The sequence below is a fragment of the Setaria italica genome, chromosome IV (genome assembly GCF_000263155.2).
Source record: "Setaria italica strain Yugu1 chromosome IV, Setaria_italica_v2.0, whole genome shotgun sequence".
NCBI classification, from domain to species: Eukaryota; Viridiplantae; Streptophyta; class Magnoliopsida; order Poales; family Poaceae; genus Setaria; species Setaria italica.
In genome coordinates, this window is record NC_028453.1 from 1345925 (window position 1) to 1359545 (window position 13621).

Sequence of the window (13621 nt, forward strand, 5' to 3'; positions counted from 1 at the left end):
GATTCCTATTACTGGTGCAGGGCCGGGGCGGCCTCGTGCTCGGCTCCCTCATCCCCTGCGCGCTCTTCTACTTCCTCCAGCTCTACATCAAGCGCAACCGCCCCCCGGCCGCCGCGCCCGGGTCCCCGCCGCCGGGCCCCGCCTCCCCCTCCGCCGCGGGGAGCGCCAACTCCACGGCCGCCTCCCCGATCCACCGCTCCCACTCGCGGGGCCTCCTCACCCCGCGCGCCGCGCTCCCCGGGCTCTCCGCCCGCGGCGCCGTCGTCCGCTCCGGTGACGAGGACTCGCTCTACTACGCCGGCCTCCGCCGCTGCGCCGACAACCCATACCACGCCGCGTCCAACCCCGACGGACTCATCAACCTCGGCCTCGCCGAGAACCACGTACGGATCGTGCTACCCCCTTCCTTACTATTTTACCCCCCTCCTCCGAGGAATTTGTTCGGAGATATTGATGGACGACCGCGCGCGCGCGCGTGCAGCTGTCGCTGGATTTGGTGGGGCGCTGGATGGAGGAGCACGCGGCGGCGGCGATGCTGGACGGGATTGCGGGAGCCGGGGAGGAGGCCAGGGACCTTACCATCAGGGGGCTCGCTACCTACCAGCCGTACGACGGGATACTTGCCTTCAAGATGGTAGGCTGACGGAATCCCTTGATTCCCTTCCTGTTCCTCCGTCCACAAAACATTCCATTCCATGATTCTATCTGCATGATGGCTTTCCATGTTTGGCCAGATTTTGCTATGGTTTGAAATCAGCCACTTCGGTTCCATCGACCCCCCAAATAATTGATCTTAAGAACTTACGATGTCATAGTGCTTCATTCGACCTGTGGAGTATGATGACGGATTTTAGTTCCTTTTCCTCTTTCAGAAAAAAAGTTTCGGTGCTAACAACACTTTTTACGTTATTGTTTTGATTCGGTGGATTATACTAGACACGGTGAGTGTTGGAGTTGGTACCTCTATCAGAGATAAGATAACAGTATGGCTTAATCATGGAGTTGCTGAAAAATCAGGCAACTGGAGTTAACGTCTAAGCCTGATGTGGGGTACCATTGTTCTCAATTCTCACGGTGTTGTGTAATTTTGTTTGTTTCCTTTTTGCTGTTGATTTTTCGTAGCCATATATACGTTATCTGAAGCAGGTGCGACAAAGGGTCACCATTGCAGCTCTGTTTTTTTTTTCTTGGTTGTCATTCTAGGCATGTGGATCCTTGGTGGCTGGAATTGCACCATTTGTCAAATCTTGACTCGACACTAGTAGACCTTGTTTTGATCTGCTTGTTCCTAAATATGTGAAGATTTCAAAAGTCTAACTAGTCCTGCGCCTTTAACTGCTGTGAATATTTGTGAATTTGACATGAGATTTTACATTGTATTACATCCTAAAAAAAGATTTTACTTTGTATTATTCTGCTAATGTTGAAAACTATGCTGCTAAAACACCTTGATCCCAACCGACGCTGGTAAATATGGTTCTGCTTATTGGATTTGAAGCATTCCCTTTTATCTTATTTTCTATTTTTGCTCATTGCTGTTTAGTGAACTAAATTCCAACTGATTCATTCAGGGAATCTAAGTAACCTGTTCTGAATTGTAAATGTTTCATGGAAACTGGGACTAGTACACGCATCCTATTTTCTCCAGCATATCTTCTCAATCTGCTTCCGAACAAGATGGCCCAACGCAACACTGCTACGCCCTATTGCAAGCGTTTTCATATATGTTTTAGGGCTCTACTTCCATGAATCCTAAATTGTTTTGTTTTTTTGGTGTGGTAATTAATTTCCAAATATGAACTCGGTTTCTGTTTCAGGCTCTTGCTGGATTCATGAGGCAAATCATGCATGAATCAGTATCCTTCGACCCATCTCAAATGGTGGTTACATCTGGTGCAACTCCTGCAATGGAAATACTGAGTTTCTGTATTGCTGATCCAGGAAATGCATTTCTTGTCCCATCACCTTACTACCCAGGGTAATGTTTGTTCACTCTCTTTGTACATTGCTATGCTTGGTTTTGATTTTAAAGTGATGAACTGACCTCACGACCTTTGTTTCCGCAGTTGGGATAGGGATATAAAATGGCGAACTGGCGTTGAGTTGATACCTGTTCCTTGCCGTAGCACTGATAACTTTAACATTAGTATCACTGCTCTTGAAATAGCTTACAAACAGGCAAAGAAGCGAGGCGTAAGGGTTCGTGGGGTTCTCATATCTAACCCTTCCAACCCAACAGGAGGCATTGTGCCAAGGGAAACACTGCATGATCTTCTAGAGTTTGCTGCAGAGAAGAACATACACTTTATTTCTGATGAAATATTTGCTGGTTCAACGTATGGCAGTGACAAATTTGTCAGTGTGGCAGAGGTTGTGAATGAGCTAGAAGACTTTGATAAAGGCAGGGTTCACATAATATATGGACTCTCAAAAGACCTATCTCTTGCTGGGTTTCGAGTTGGAGTGATATATTCCTACAATGAAAGCATTGTCACAGCTGCTGCTAAAATTGCTCGATTCTCATCAGTGTCAACGCCAACACAGCGCTTGCTTGTTTCCATGCTTTCAGACCAAAGGTTCATTTCAGAATACCTAAAGGTTAACAGAGAGAGGCTCCAGAAAATGTACCATTTGTTTGTCAGTGCTTTGAAACAAGTGGGGGTTGAATGCTTCAAGAGCAGTGGAGGGTTCTACTGCTGGGCAGACATGAGCAAGTACATCCGGTCTTACAGCGAGAAAGGAGAACGCAAGCTCTGGGACAGGCTGTTGGAGGAGGCAAAGGTCAATGTCACTCCAGGTTCATCTTGCCATTGCATTGAGCCTGGATGGTTCAGGTGTTGTTTCACAGCATTGAGTGAGGAGGACATTCCTGTCTTGGTGGAAAGGCTCAGGAGGGTTACAGATAGCCACAAGTCAAACAGTTAAAAGACTAGGTTCCTTTTTTTTTCCAAACCCCCGTGGTATTGAAATAACCATATCTCGCCGGGTGCTCCACAGTGGAGTACAGGGGCATTCAGGAAAAAGGGTGCACAATCCATTTATTTTGGATCATAGAAATTCAGTGTCTTCTTGCCACGGGAACTGACAATTGCTAGGAGCCCCTCAGCTGGCGGAAGGATGAATGGATTCTTTTTTTAAATAAAAAAAAGAATGGGATGAATGGGATTCCGGAAACATGTTTCTATTGGCCAACTGTTTGCTGTTTCTGATGAGCAATGATGCTGCAGCACTCTGGATGGTTACACCCTGTTGCTCTCGGTTGCTTCCCTTGTAGCGCTGTAGGTGATTCAGATGACAAATTGCCCATCTGGTGATAAGGTTGAGGCGCCGAGCCAATCCTTTCATCTGGATCGGCTCTTGTTTGTTTTTTTCCTTTTTCCTTTTCTTTTGGTTCTTTGGTTACATAAGTTAGTGTTCAGGTTCGGGTTTTGTAAAGCAATGGTTCCTGCATGTGCCAGGGTTTTGGACGCTGTTTATACGTTGTGACCGAAAACGATTTATTTTTTAGGGGGTTCATGAGCAGAACAATTCAGTCAGTGGAGGGGTGGGGAAATAATGAGAAGAATTCTGCGTTGCAATCTTTACTTGTTTTCAATTTCAAAAAGAAATCTTTACTTGTTTCTTGGAAGGAGACATCTACTGTACTTGTGGAGGTTGACCAAAATGCCTCAGGCAACTCAATATGCCATTTCGAGCTTAGTAATTGGGGAAGAAATCAAAGAAACGGTCTTGTTGAGATGAAGAAATGAGACGTCAACAAAATAAAATGAAAAAATTACTCTCATAATATCATCCTCAAATTTTGATGTATATGTTGACAGAGGTTCAAACTCTAGCTATCGGCTACGGTCTCTAAACTTCCACCAAAATTCTGGTAATCATGTATAGTGCAACAGCTGTAGTAAATAAGGTATTTAACGTGGACAACAACTCAGGGCAAAGGAATTGGCGAATGCTCCTTCGGCTGAGAAAGTACATATACATAAAGTAAATGAATCAGACAACTCTGCTTTGTTACACGAACAGCACACAGCTAAGTGCTAACTTAAAACACAAATACACAATCATGTGAAAACAATATTCACCCTGTACCCAAATCAACATTACGAATCAGCAATCATCACAAACCAATCACTCCAGCAGAAGTGCTAGCAGTGCGCTTCAGACCAGAATGTTTTGATCCCTCAAACAGGTAAATCATGTGCAGGGGCACCGTTGTTACCTTGCGCACCGTCAGTCGTAGAGGGACGCTCCAGAATGCCGGCGTGTGTGAGCAGTGCCCAGAGATGGGTCATGAACTCCCCGCCGGTGGCAAGCATCTCAGTGTGGATCTCGACATTGCTTGATGGCGCGAGGAAGAGGATGAACTCGGCCCAGAAGTCAGCCAACACCTTCCACCTCCGCTCCTCCGGAACCACGCCCCTGAGCTCCCTCCCGAGCCTGGCCCCCAACTCCAGGGTTGTGCAGCTGGTGTTGCTCGGCAAGACCGCCATCACCAGCTTCTCACACCGGCTGCTTATACTGTCACAACCGGTGATGCTTTCCCAGGCTTCCGCGACCACGGCGTCGAAGATGCACTGGGTGTCATAGCCATGGCCGGGCAGCATGTCCGGAACAAAAGCCACCAGGTAGGCGCAGTAGTCCGACAACGTCTTGGCGACACGGTGGTCGCCGGTTGGAGGAACCGGGTGACCATCCATGGCGATGGTCGTCCCGATGTGCCATACAAGAATCTTATCTATATGTGTGGACAGGGTGCAGGCCCATGAGAACTGGCTTTCCAGCTGATTTTTGGCTAGAGCCGATTGCCCATCTTGTAACTGTCCTTTGCTCTCTTTGAACCCAGAAAGGACGCGCTCGATGAGTTCATCTGTCAACTTGATCTTTTCCCCAGCCTTCTGTCCTTCTCTTGTTGCGTCGACCAAACCCAGTGACAAAAGCGATAGCACATTCGAGGGGCGGTAGTCAAAGTTGAGTAACAGGGAGTGCTGCCCAAGCGCTCTCTGCCACGATCTTTTTGCGTCGTCTTTTACAAAAGAAGTTTTAGTCAAAATTAACATCCGCGTGGGTCGTTGTCGTTGGTGGACATGGAGCTCGTGCACCATGTACCACCTCCAGTCTGGGTAGCCACGTAGTGGAAGATACCATGCTAACACAATGATAAACAACACAATGGTTACCCAGCGAGTAACATCGATTCCATGAACTCTCTGTTCCAAACTACTGCGATGGTAGTGCCTGCTAAATGCTCCTGAGATACTATTTGAAATAGTAACGATTATTACGATAAACCATGCTGTGAAGCCCTTAGCCACAGTATGCTCTGTGTTGAATCTTGTATAGAGGAAATCATACATGAACGACAACTCCATCTCTATAACTCCAAAAGCACGAATATAGTTACCTTCTTCAGAGATGAGCCCATGAAGCACAAAATCTAATGTCTTGGCGAGGCCAGCTTCACCAATCTGGTATCCGCACAACCTCCGCTTCAACAATTTAAACAGTGAGAAGGAGAGCGCAACGTCCTTCAATGTTTCCTTTGCTTCCTGGTTCAAGGCGCTCTCTCTCCTGATCCATTGGCACACGGAATCAATGGTGGTGCATTTTCTCCTTGTGGCCTCTGTATATTCAGGTGCAGTGGGAAGCAGGGAAGCTACTTCTTCTTCACCGTGGAAAATGTACTTGTACCCTTCCATGGTTCCAGGGTTAGGGTTCAAGCCCTGAGGTATTTGCTCATGCTCAATCATCATGTAATCAGCAACTACTTTAGACAGCTTCAGCAAGCCTCCTTTTTTGCTCGCATTGCTTAAACTCTGATAGTTTCTGTACGTCAAAATGACGCTCTGAATCCAGAATATCCAGATGTTTGCAGTGTAGCTTATGTTGTGACCTTTGCAATTCACAATCAGCCATAGCACAAGGATGATCTGTAACAAGTGCTGCACAAACATCCTCTTCCTATGCTCAATGTCATGTATGCTGTAAACTGAGATGGAATCGACATCCACTTGGATGAGGAGGAGGATGGTGGCCCACAGGACGAAAGTCTGGTCACGGAAGGGACTGTCCTGCAGCAATCCGATGGTGTAGGGGGCCAGCACAGTGAAGAGCGTGTACACCGCCCACACGAAGAAGCGGAAGAATTCCTGGCTATACCACCGCCGACGTGAGCCAAAAAGCTCGACGAGGATGCAGATCAAGGCGCTGAAGAGGACGAGGACTTCCACGCGCACCAGCTGGCCTTGAGTGCTGCCCCAGCTCTGGGTAAAGGTTGTGGTGGAATTCTTGATCCCCATGGCTTCTCCAATGTCTGCGGGTACTCCAAACTTGTCCATGCTAGAGGTGGAGGGAGAAGAAGAGATAATTAGACCAAATTAACGTGAATGGTGATGAAAAGGTGAGGGAGGATGTCATGAATCAGAACCGGACCTGAGGGCTTTGGCGAATGGTCCACTGCTGTAGAAATGGCTGAGTTTCTGTTGCGATGCAATGCAGTAGAACAAGTGCAATTCAATGATCAACCAGAACAGATCGCCTGGAGATGGAATACTGATGGAACGTACACGGCAAAATCATCCTACAACATTCAAACGCTCGGTACTTGCAGCACCTTCCAATGGTCATGTATGTGGAGAGCACACACGGAAGAAAAGCATAAATTCTTTGCCTGGCTTGTGGTGCAATCTAAAATTCTCAAAGCTGATATGCATATGCCCATTTTTTACTCTAAATGTGATCCAACAACATTTTATAGACAGATACTTACGCAGACGGATTTAATCTGATCTCTGAACTCACCGGTGCATGATGGCAAAGGCCCTGAATGCTGAATAGCAGGCAGCAGGCAAGCATCATCTGGTGAAGCACTAGTTAGCCCCTGACACCTTCATCCCCTTACTCTCTTGATGATCACGGCCATATTTGTTGGGCATCGCACGTGCCAGCCTCTGCCTTATATCATGCCGATATTGAAAAAGAAACCTTGCCGAACATGCGGTCAGCATTTTGTCGAACATGTTGCAAGCATCACCTACGCTGTGCCTGGGGGAAGTTCGTGATGACGGCGCCAGTCTCGAAGTAAAGTCCAGTGCGGAGGACCGCGACGTCCTGCTTGCTCGCCATCCCGCTTCGTTTCCTCCGCTCCGCCTCCGCTGCTGCGCCGCCTTACGCAGCCCTGCGGCGAGCTGTGCAGCGCAAGGCTGTTGGCTGGGCGCCACGGCGTCGTGCGCGCACGCGGGAGGCGGCATGCCGGGACGCGTAGGGGATGCGGCTACGGCTGACAGGGCCGCCGGGTGTGAAATCTGTTGCCGACGAGGCGCGCTTGGGGCGGGCGGCCGGTGTGGGGAGCGGTGGCCGCCGCCCAAGGTCGACAGGAAACGTAAGGCTCGGGCGGCGGGCGCGCTTCATTTCCAGATAGCTCTTTTTTTTAATTAGAAAAAAATGATTTGCAGTGAGCTCTTGACCGTTCCACCAAATTAATCCCGGCCTATACGGCGGCCCAACCCAAAAAGGGCCCAACACGCCCACACCGCCTTCTTCTTCTTCTTCTTCTTCCAGACTTGCTTGTCTTCTCCATCCGGCCCGCACAAGCTGAGCACAACTCAAACACTACCCCTGCTGCCCTGCAGACCACCCGTCGTCTGTCTCGCCGGCTCGCCGCCTCCTAAACCCCCCGCCACCGCCTCCCCCGTCTCTCTCCCCCCGCCGCCTCTCCCGCTCCGCCCCGGCGCCATGGTGATACTCTCTCCCCTTCCTCCCCTCGCTCTCTCTCTCTCTCTCTCTCTCTCGCTGGATTTCTACCCCTTGTTACTAACCGAATCGACGGACGGATGGATATGCTTCGCAGTCGGTGACGCTGCACACGAACCTGGGCGACATCAAGTGCGAGGTGTTCTGCGACCAGGTGCCCCGCACGGCTGAGAACTTCCTTGCCCTCTGCGCCAGCGGCTACTACGACGGCACCGTCTTCCACCGCAACATCAAGGGCTTCATGATCCAGGGCGGCGACCCCACCGGCACCGGCAAGGGCGGCGCATCCATCTGGGGCGCCAAGTTCGCCGACGAGTTCAGGGAGTCCCTCAAGGTACCGTTGATCTGATCTGATGATTGATTGACTCGCCGCTGGTCGATCGAATTCGATTCCTTCCTCTGACGAAACCCAACGAACCCTCGCTAATTTACTGACTTCTGGATTGGATTAATTTGTCGGCAGCACAACGCAAGGGGGATCATGTCGATGGCCAACAGCGGGCCAAACACCAACGGCAGCCAGTTCTTCATCACCTACGCCAAGCAGCCGCACCTCAACGGACACTACACCATCTTCGCCAAGGTCATCCACGGATTCGAGGTCCTCGACCTCATGGAGAAGGCGCAGACCGGACCGGGGGACAGGCCGCTCGCCGAGATCAGGCTCAACCGCGTCACCATCCACGCCAACCCACTCGCCGGCTGATCCACCAGCACCGACCTGGAGAGCTCATCCTGCATCTTTGTGGCTGCTAATCCATGGTTTGGTCTGCCTGAACCTATCCTTTGGTACTGCAAGCACATCGTGTTGCAAATTGAAATGGTGGATGTAACCGCGATTTGCGTAGCGATTTCTTGCCCATCCTGAATTATGAATTGTGATGTGGATTGCAATTTCACAGGACGAATCATGATGCAGATGATGCTGTGGGCTGTGGCCTGTAACTTTGAAGTGTTGGTTCTCCCCTGACATGATTATTGGTTGGTAGCCGTTTATATTTGCACTGACTATTATGCTCTCTTATCGGTTGGTGACTAGATTCCTCGAAAATTGCTCTCTTATTATGCTGTTTGAGGAAACCAAAGTGTGCTTCTGAGCTATGGCCTGAATGTTAATAGTAGCAAGACAGTCGGTATAAGCTGTGTGTAACGACACTGCAAATGTTTGCTTGGTTCTTGACTTCTTTCTAGAGAGAATTCCCTCTCTTTCTATCTGCAGTTCAGAGTTTCAGACTTGGCGCTGGTTGATATCTAGCTGACCTGGGTTACAACCTCTGCCGTTATCAGCTTTTCTATTTTCGTGCTTGTCCTTTCTCCACAAGTTCTTGTCCAGAAGCTTGGAACAGGAACACTGTTTCTTGCAGCATTCATTTGAGAGCTACGGTCATATCACGACAGATTTAGATACATCACCAAATGGTTATTATAAGATAATAAACATTTGGATGTATGGCGTGAAGGTAGAATACTAGAATGTGACATGATATTTGAAGCTAATTATAATCCACCTTCCACAACTACCAGTTTAATCCAGATATCACAGCTATACAACGATCTCACGATGAATACCTGGGAGCTACAATTACACTTGCATTCTCGTGGACTGCAGCATTTCAGCGCCACGAGCACAATTAACAGTTCAGAAAGGGGAGAACCTACAGCACTGTGGACACAAAACTCTACCCACATCCGCTAGAAACCAATGACATTACAAAATAAAGCTCCACTAAGCCTGCTCTTGGGATGCAGGAGAAGCAACATTAGCGCGATCTCCCCTTTTCAGCTTGAATGGAAGATACAACGTGGCCACCGGTGCTACCGGATGGTGATGTACCGGTTTGTGCCATGCTTGGCCCAGTGGTCCTTGAGGTCCACCGGCGTCGAGAGATCGTGGCCTTCAGCTGCCAGCCGGCTAAGCAACTTCGTGAACGCACTGCCGCTCATCTTCCTTCCACCCATGCGAGCGTGGCGCCTGTTGGGCATCACAGGAAGTGGGTACATGGACATGCTCATGGTGCAGCAGGACGACTGCCACCCGCCATTTCCCCACTTGTAGCACTGACGGAGCTCACCCGTGCACGAGCAGGCAGGTGCAGGCATGGTTGACTCATCGAATGGGACCTGGTTCAGTCCAAGATCTTGGTCCTTCCACTCGTTCTTCATCACAGAAGCACGAGCTGAATCTTCACCCCCACCTGACATTCCCCCATTCTTCCAGTCACCAGCGACTTTCTTAGTTTTCCGAAGCACACCTGATGGCCTCTTCAATGGCGAAGCCTGGGAACTATTCTTCCTTGGCTTCTTCCCCTTCCCAATACTACTTGGAGCTGTTGCGATAGGGTATGCTTCCGATATGTGCATTTCTCTGGTATGGTCATATGGAGAATCGGCCAGCTGCAATGGGGATGTTTGTACATGAGATAGCTGGTCATGGTTGTGGATGTTCTTCGTACCATTAAGAGGAGGTACTTGGTGAAATCCATTCCCATTATTCATATTAAACCCATTTGTACGGGCAAGTTCAAGTGCAGCAAGGGCATTGTCCCTCTCTACAATCGCAGCATTCCGTTCAGCCATTGCAGCATCCCTCTGGGCAAACGCCATGTCTCGCTCAGCTATAGCAGCTTTCTTCTCAGCGAGAGCATGGTCCCTTTCTCTGATGGCACTGTCCTTCTCATTCATCAGTGCCAGGAGATTCATACTATGATGGTCCTTTAGCTGAGGCATCATCCACTGAAACACAGAACATGCATCACAAATCCATTGTCTTAGGAAAAAACATGCTTGCAATAGACAACAGTAGCTACTAGTTTGTCATATGTAAATTCTAATCAATGCTGAAACAAAATACATGCATGTTCCACACTGCACATTTAGTCGTACTTGCTAACTATACAGCATAACCAAAGAGAAACCAATTGCATCAGCATTCAGTGTTGCACCAGTGAGATAGGATAAAATTGAACAGGAAGCTAAAATAGGCTGCAACATTGCTTGTTTTAGGATAACAAATGTAACTGTTGTCATAGTGTCACATTTGCAACATAAATTCTCAACATTCCTCATCAGAATAAATGTGGTAGACGATAAAGAAACACCCGAGAAAACTAGCCAAAAACGACAACTATAATATATCAATATCACTGAGAGAATGAAGTTAGATAAAGTCTAATCTAGATAATGACTATGCAAAAATGCATGACAAGTGCTTGGAAGTTCAAGAGTTCTCAATATTAAGGTACAGGGAGTTGGCATGTATAATAGTTCGTTCCAAAATGAGAAACATCATATGCCTCGCAGGTTTCAACATCGTAGCTTCAATACAATACAGCAAGTAGCACTTAGCAGATATGAACAGTAAATAAGCAGTTGAGCTGTTTGGATATGTTGGCCCAAAAATAGCTCCTCTACTCATAAGAATTCAAAGTCTAACTACCTATCCACAAAGAGCAATAGATCAGACAAAAACTCATAACAAGCTTCCCCATGCAAAAATTAAATGATCAGACTACTAAATAATCCTGCATAAGGTGTTTTGTTCTTTGACTTGTTAACATTAGCCATTACATATGTATGTAAAGATGGACAGCTGGTACCAGCCTTTATCTCTCTGTTTTAGTAATCAGACTTTCAGCTTAACTTAAGCTGGACTGGTTTTATCTTGGTGCAGAGAGGGCATAATTACATTTTTTGACTCGTCTATAGATACTTCACCCCATACATCCTTAAAAACAAGGTTAGCTACAGCACAATGTCCAATGGTGAAAGCAGCAGATGCAATGTCTTATGGCATGTTTAGTTAGTGTATTTCACATGACAGAGGAACATGTTTAAATATGAAATGCTGCATAACTAGATGTCGAATTACACAAACCTGAGTATGAACTGCTTTATATTGGTCAGGCCTTTGCCTGCCATTTTCTCTATGCCCAAGGTTGTCCATCATTACATCTGCTTGCTGCCAACAAAATAGGGCAGCTATGCCTATGAGATCAGTAGACCACCTGAAAAAAAGGGAACAAAATCAATGACACAGCATATTTTTGCAAGTTCACAGATCTAGAACAACAGTGGCCAGAGAGGAAATGCAAAAGGGTTTCACTATTGAATGGAGGATTACATAGTATCTCAACTGCAGCAAGCTCAACAAAGAGGATGTATAAGAACAGAAGGTCACCGTAAAATTGGGGGAAAAGGACACACAAGAAGTTACATGTATGGATCCAGGCCCAGTTTTCACCAGGGTATAGCTTGGTGGGTGAGCAAGATAACATTTATCATGTTAATTATTGAGTTATGGCTCCAAAATATTTGAAGAGGGTAGTTCTGGATGGACTCCAAAACCAGAATTCTATTAACTGAAAATGCTTCGATGGATTGTCACACAAATTTAGCAGAAAGCCAGAAACATATGCTAGTACAACATAAGTCGTATACATCCTGTGGCAAGAGGTATGAACAAATGCATGTCGCGCATACTCACTGCAACAGCAAAATAGTGTGCAATCTCTAGAAGGGTTTGTTCCAAGATAGTCACCAGACGAACATCAGGGGCCATATCCTCAAGAAAGCAGGCAGCAAACAAGAGAATAAAAAACGTGCATCGGCGTTCCCAAAAGGTACCGGAGCTTCTCACAAACCCTATCCGCAACAGCAACCGGTTTCATGAATTAGCATAAATGCGATCATTGCAGGCAGCGGTCAGATATGGCAAGTGTACACGCAAAATAACATTAGCTAGACCGAACACCCATCAACAAAGCGATTAACTTCTGAACTACAGCTGAGGAGGTATTACTGGCATGACTCTGAATATGAACTTCACAGGCTTATAAAGCACAGAAAACGCTCCAACTCAAACAGTGGCACACAATTCCCAGTTGCTTTCAACATTTTACATGTGGTTTAGGGCGGGACCTGACGACCCTACCAGATAGTCAAGCATATAATCAGTCAATGCCCATACCACACTGACAAAGCATGTCTGGGATTAGCATCCCAGCGTGGCAAAGGGAGAAGTGGCAGAAGCAACTAGTAGGGCACCACTAAATTCCCATCCCACCAACTCCAAAGGCAGCAGGGCACTCGTAATCCCAATGCACGGCGAGGTAATCACAGTATCACACCACCAAACGATCACATCAAGCACGAACGCTGCTACTGGCAGCAAACTAGCAGTACCACTGCCACTTAACCGTCCTACAACCTTGCGCACACCGCGCAGCTCCAGGAGGCAGACGGGGAGCTCAACTGGCCCCCATCCCCGCGGGTCTAATTGGTCCAGGAACTCACAATAAACAGGGTACAAAAAACGGGAGACACAAATCAGAGGCACTAAACCCTAGATCACCCAATCGGCCAGCACCAGCGCCACCATAACCCGCGCGGATTCGCTGAGGGGGGAGCATATCCTAACCCTCCGCCCTCATCCAATGTGGCCTCCAACGAGCGAAACCATGGAGGGGGGGAAAATGGGGGGAAATCGCATCCCGATTGCTGAAGCAATAGAGAGATGGGAGCGGTTACCGTACACTATCAGGAGCTGAGTGTCCTTCTAGTTCTAGAGGCTTCCATCGGAGGAAGAACGGGCGCGCGCGACCGGCCTGCCGCCCGTGGGCTCCGCCGCCGTCGAGCGAGCAGCAGCTGGTGGGAGAGCGAGGGGAGGAGGGAACGGCAGTGGGGCGGAGGCGAGGAGCGGGGGAAGGGGGGGGGGGGGGGGGGTCCACTCCTGGATTAATGATCTGCATATTGATCCCTCACATTTGTTCGCTCTGTTTCACACATTCTTGTCTTGCTCAATGATTAAATATCACATTATGGGGGGCGGTTTGTTCACCGGGCCTTTTACAAAGCCTGCGAAGAGGTTGTC

General features: G+C 48.1%; 4 protein-coding genes across 7 annotated transcripts in view; 2 read left to right on the forward strand and 2 right to left on the reverse strand.

Moving 5' to 3' along the window:
• The window catches only part of LOC101754466 (probable aminotransferase ACS12), a 5638-nt gene extending 2057 nt beyond the window's left edge, over window positions 1–3581 (forward strand). The window contains exons 2-5 of the mRNA XM_012845163.3: window positions 4–383; window positions 482–634; window positions 1818–1978; window positions 2067–3581. Of these exons, the coding sequence (XP_012700617.2) occupies window positions 4–383; window positions 482–634; window positions 1818–1978; window positions 2067–2925 (1553 nt within the window). The 3' untranslated portion in view covers window positions 2926–3581. The remainder of the gene's footprint in view (window positions 1–3; window positions 384–481; window positions 635–1817; window positions 1979–2066) is intronic.
• Window positions 3582–3897: 316 nt separating this feature from the next.
• On the reverse strand, window positions 3898–7523 carry LOC101786052. Of its 3 annotated transcripts, XM_012845120.2 has the most exons (4): window positions 7034–7523; window positions 6802–6950; window positions 6433–6479; window positions 3898–6339 (listed from the first exon to the last, which is right to left on the reverse strand). In XM_012845120.2, exons 2-4 carry the CDS (start codon window positions 6856–6858, stop codon window positions 4185–4187), a joined length of 2259 nt encoding a protein of 752 aa, XP_012700574.1. In that variant the 5' UTR covers window positions 6859–6950; window positions 7034–7523; the 3' UTR covers window positions 3898–4184. The 3 variants fall into 3 exon arrangements, with proteins under 3 accessions (XP_012700574.1, XP_012700573.1, XP_022681695.1); XM_012845119.2 differs by having other exon boundaries at window positions 6802–7523; XM_022825960.1 differs by having other exon boundaries at window positions 6433–6580; window positions 6802–7523.
• Window positions 7524–7574: 51 nt separating this feature from the next.
• Window positions 7575–8771, forward strand: LOC101754867 (peptidyl-prolyl cis-trans isomerase CYP18-1). Its single transcript, XM_004964368.4, has 3 exons — window positions 7575–7737; window positions 7850–8086; window positions 8216–8771. Exons 1-3 carry the CDS (start codon window positions 7735–7737, stop codon window positions 8456–8458), a joined length of 483 nt encoding a protein of 160 aa, XP_004964425.1. The 5' UTR covers window positions 7575–7734; the 3' UTR covers window positions 8459–8771.
• Window positions 8772–9218: 447 nt separating this feature from the next.
• On the reverse strand, window positions 9219–13467 carry LOC101755268 (barley B recombinant-like protein D). 2 transcript variants are annotated; one of them, XM_004964369.3, is made up of 3 exons: window positions 13284–13467; window positions 11627–11756; window positions 9219–10485 (listed from the first exon to the last, which is right to left on the reverse strand). In XM_004964369.3, the coding sequence occupies exons 2-3, from the start codon at window positions 11696–11698 to the stop codon at window positions 9568–9570; spliced, it is 990 nt and encodes a 329-aa protein (XP_004964426.1). In that variant the 5' UTR covers window positions 11699–11756; window positions 13284–13467; the 3' UTR covers window positions 9219–9567. The 2 variants fall into 2 exon arrangements, with proteins under 2 accessions (XP_004964426.1, XP_004964427.1); XM_004964370.3 differs by having other exon boundaries at window positions 13279–13467.
• Between the last annotated feature and the right edge of the window lie 154 nt (window positions 13468–13621).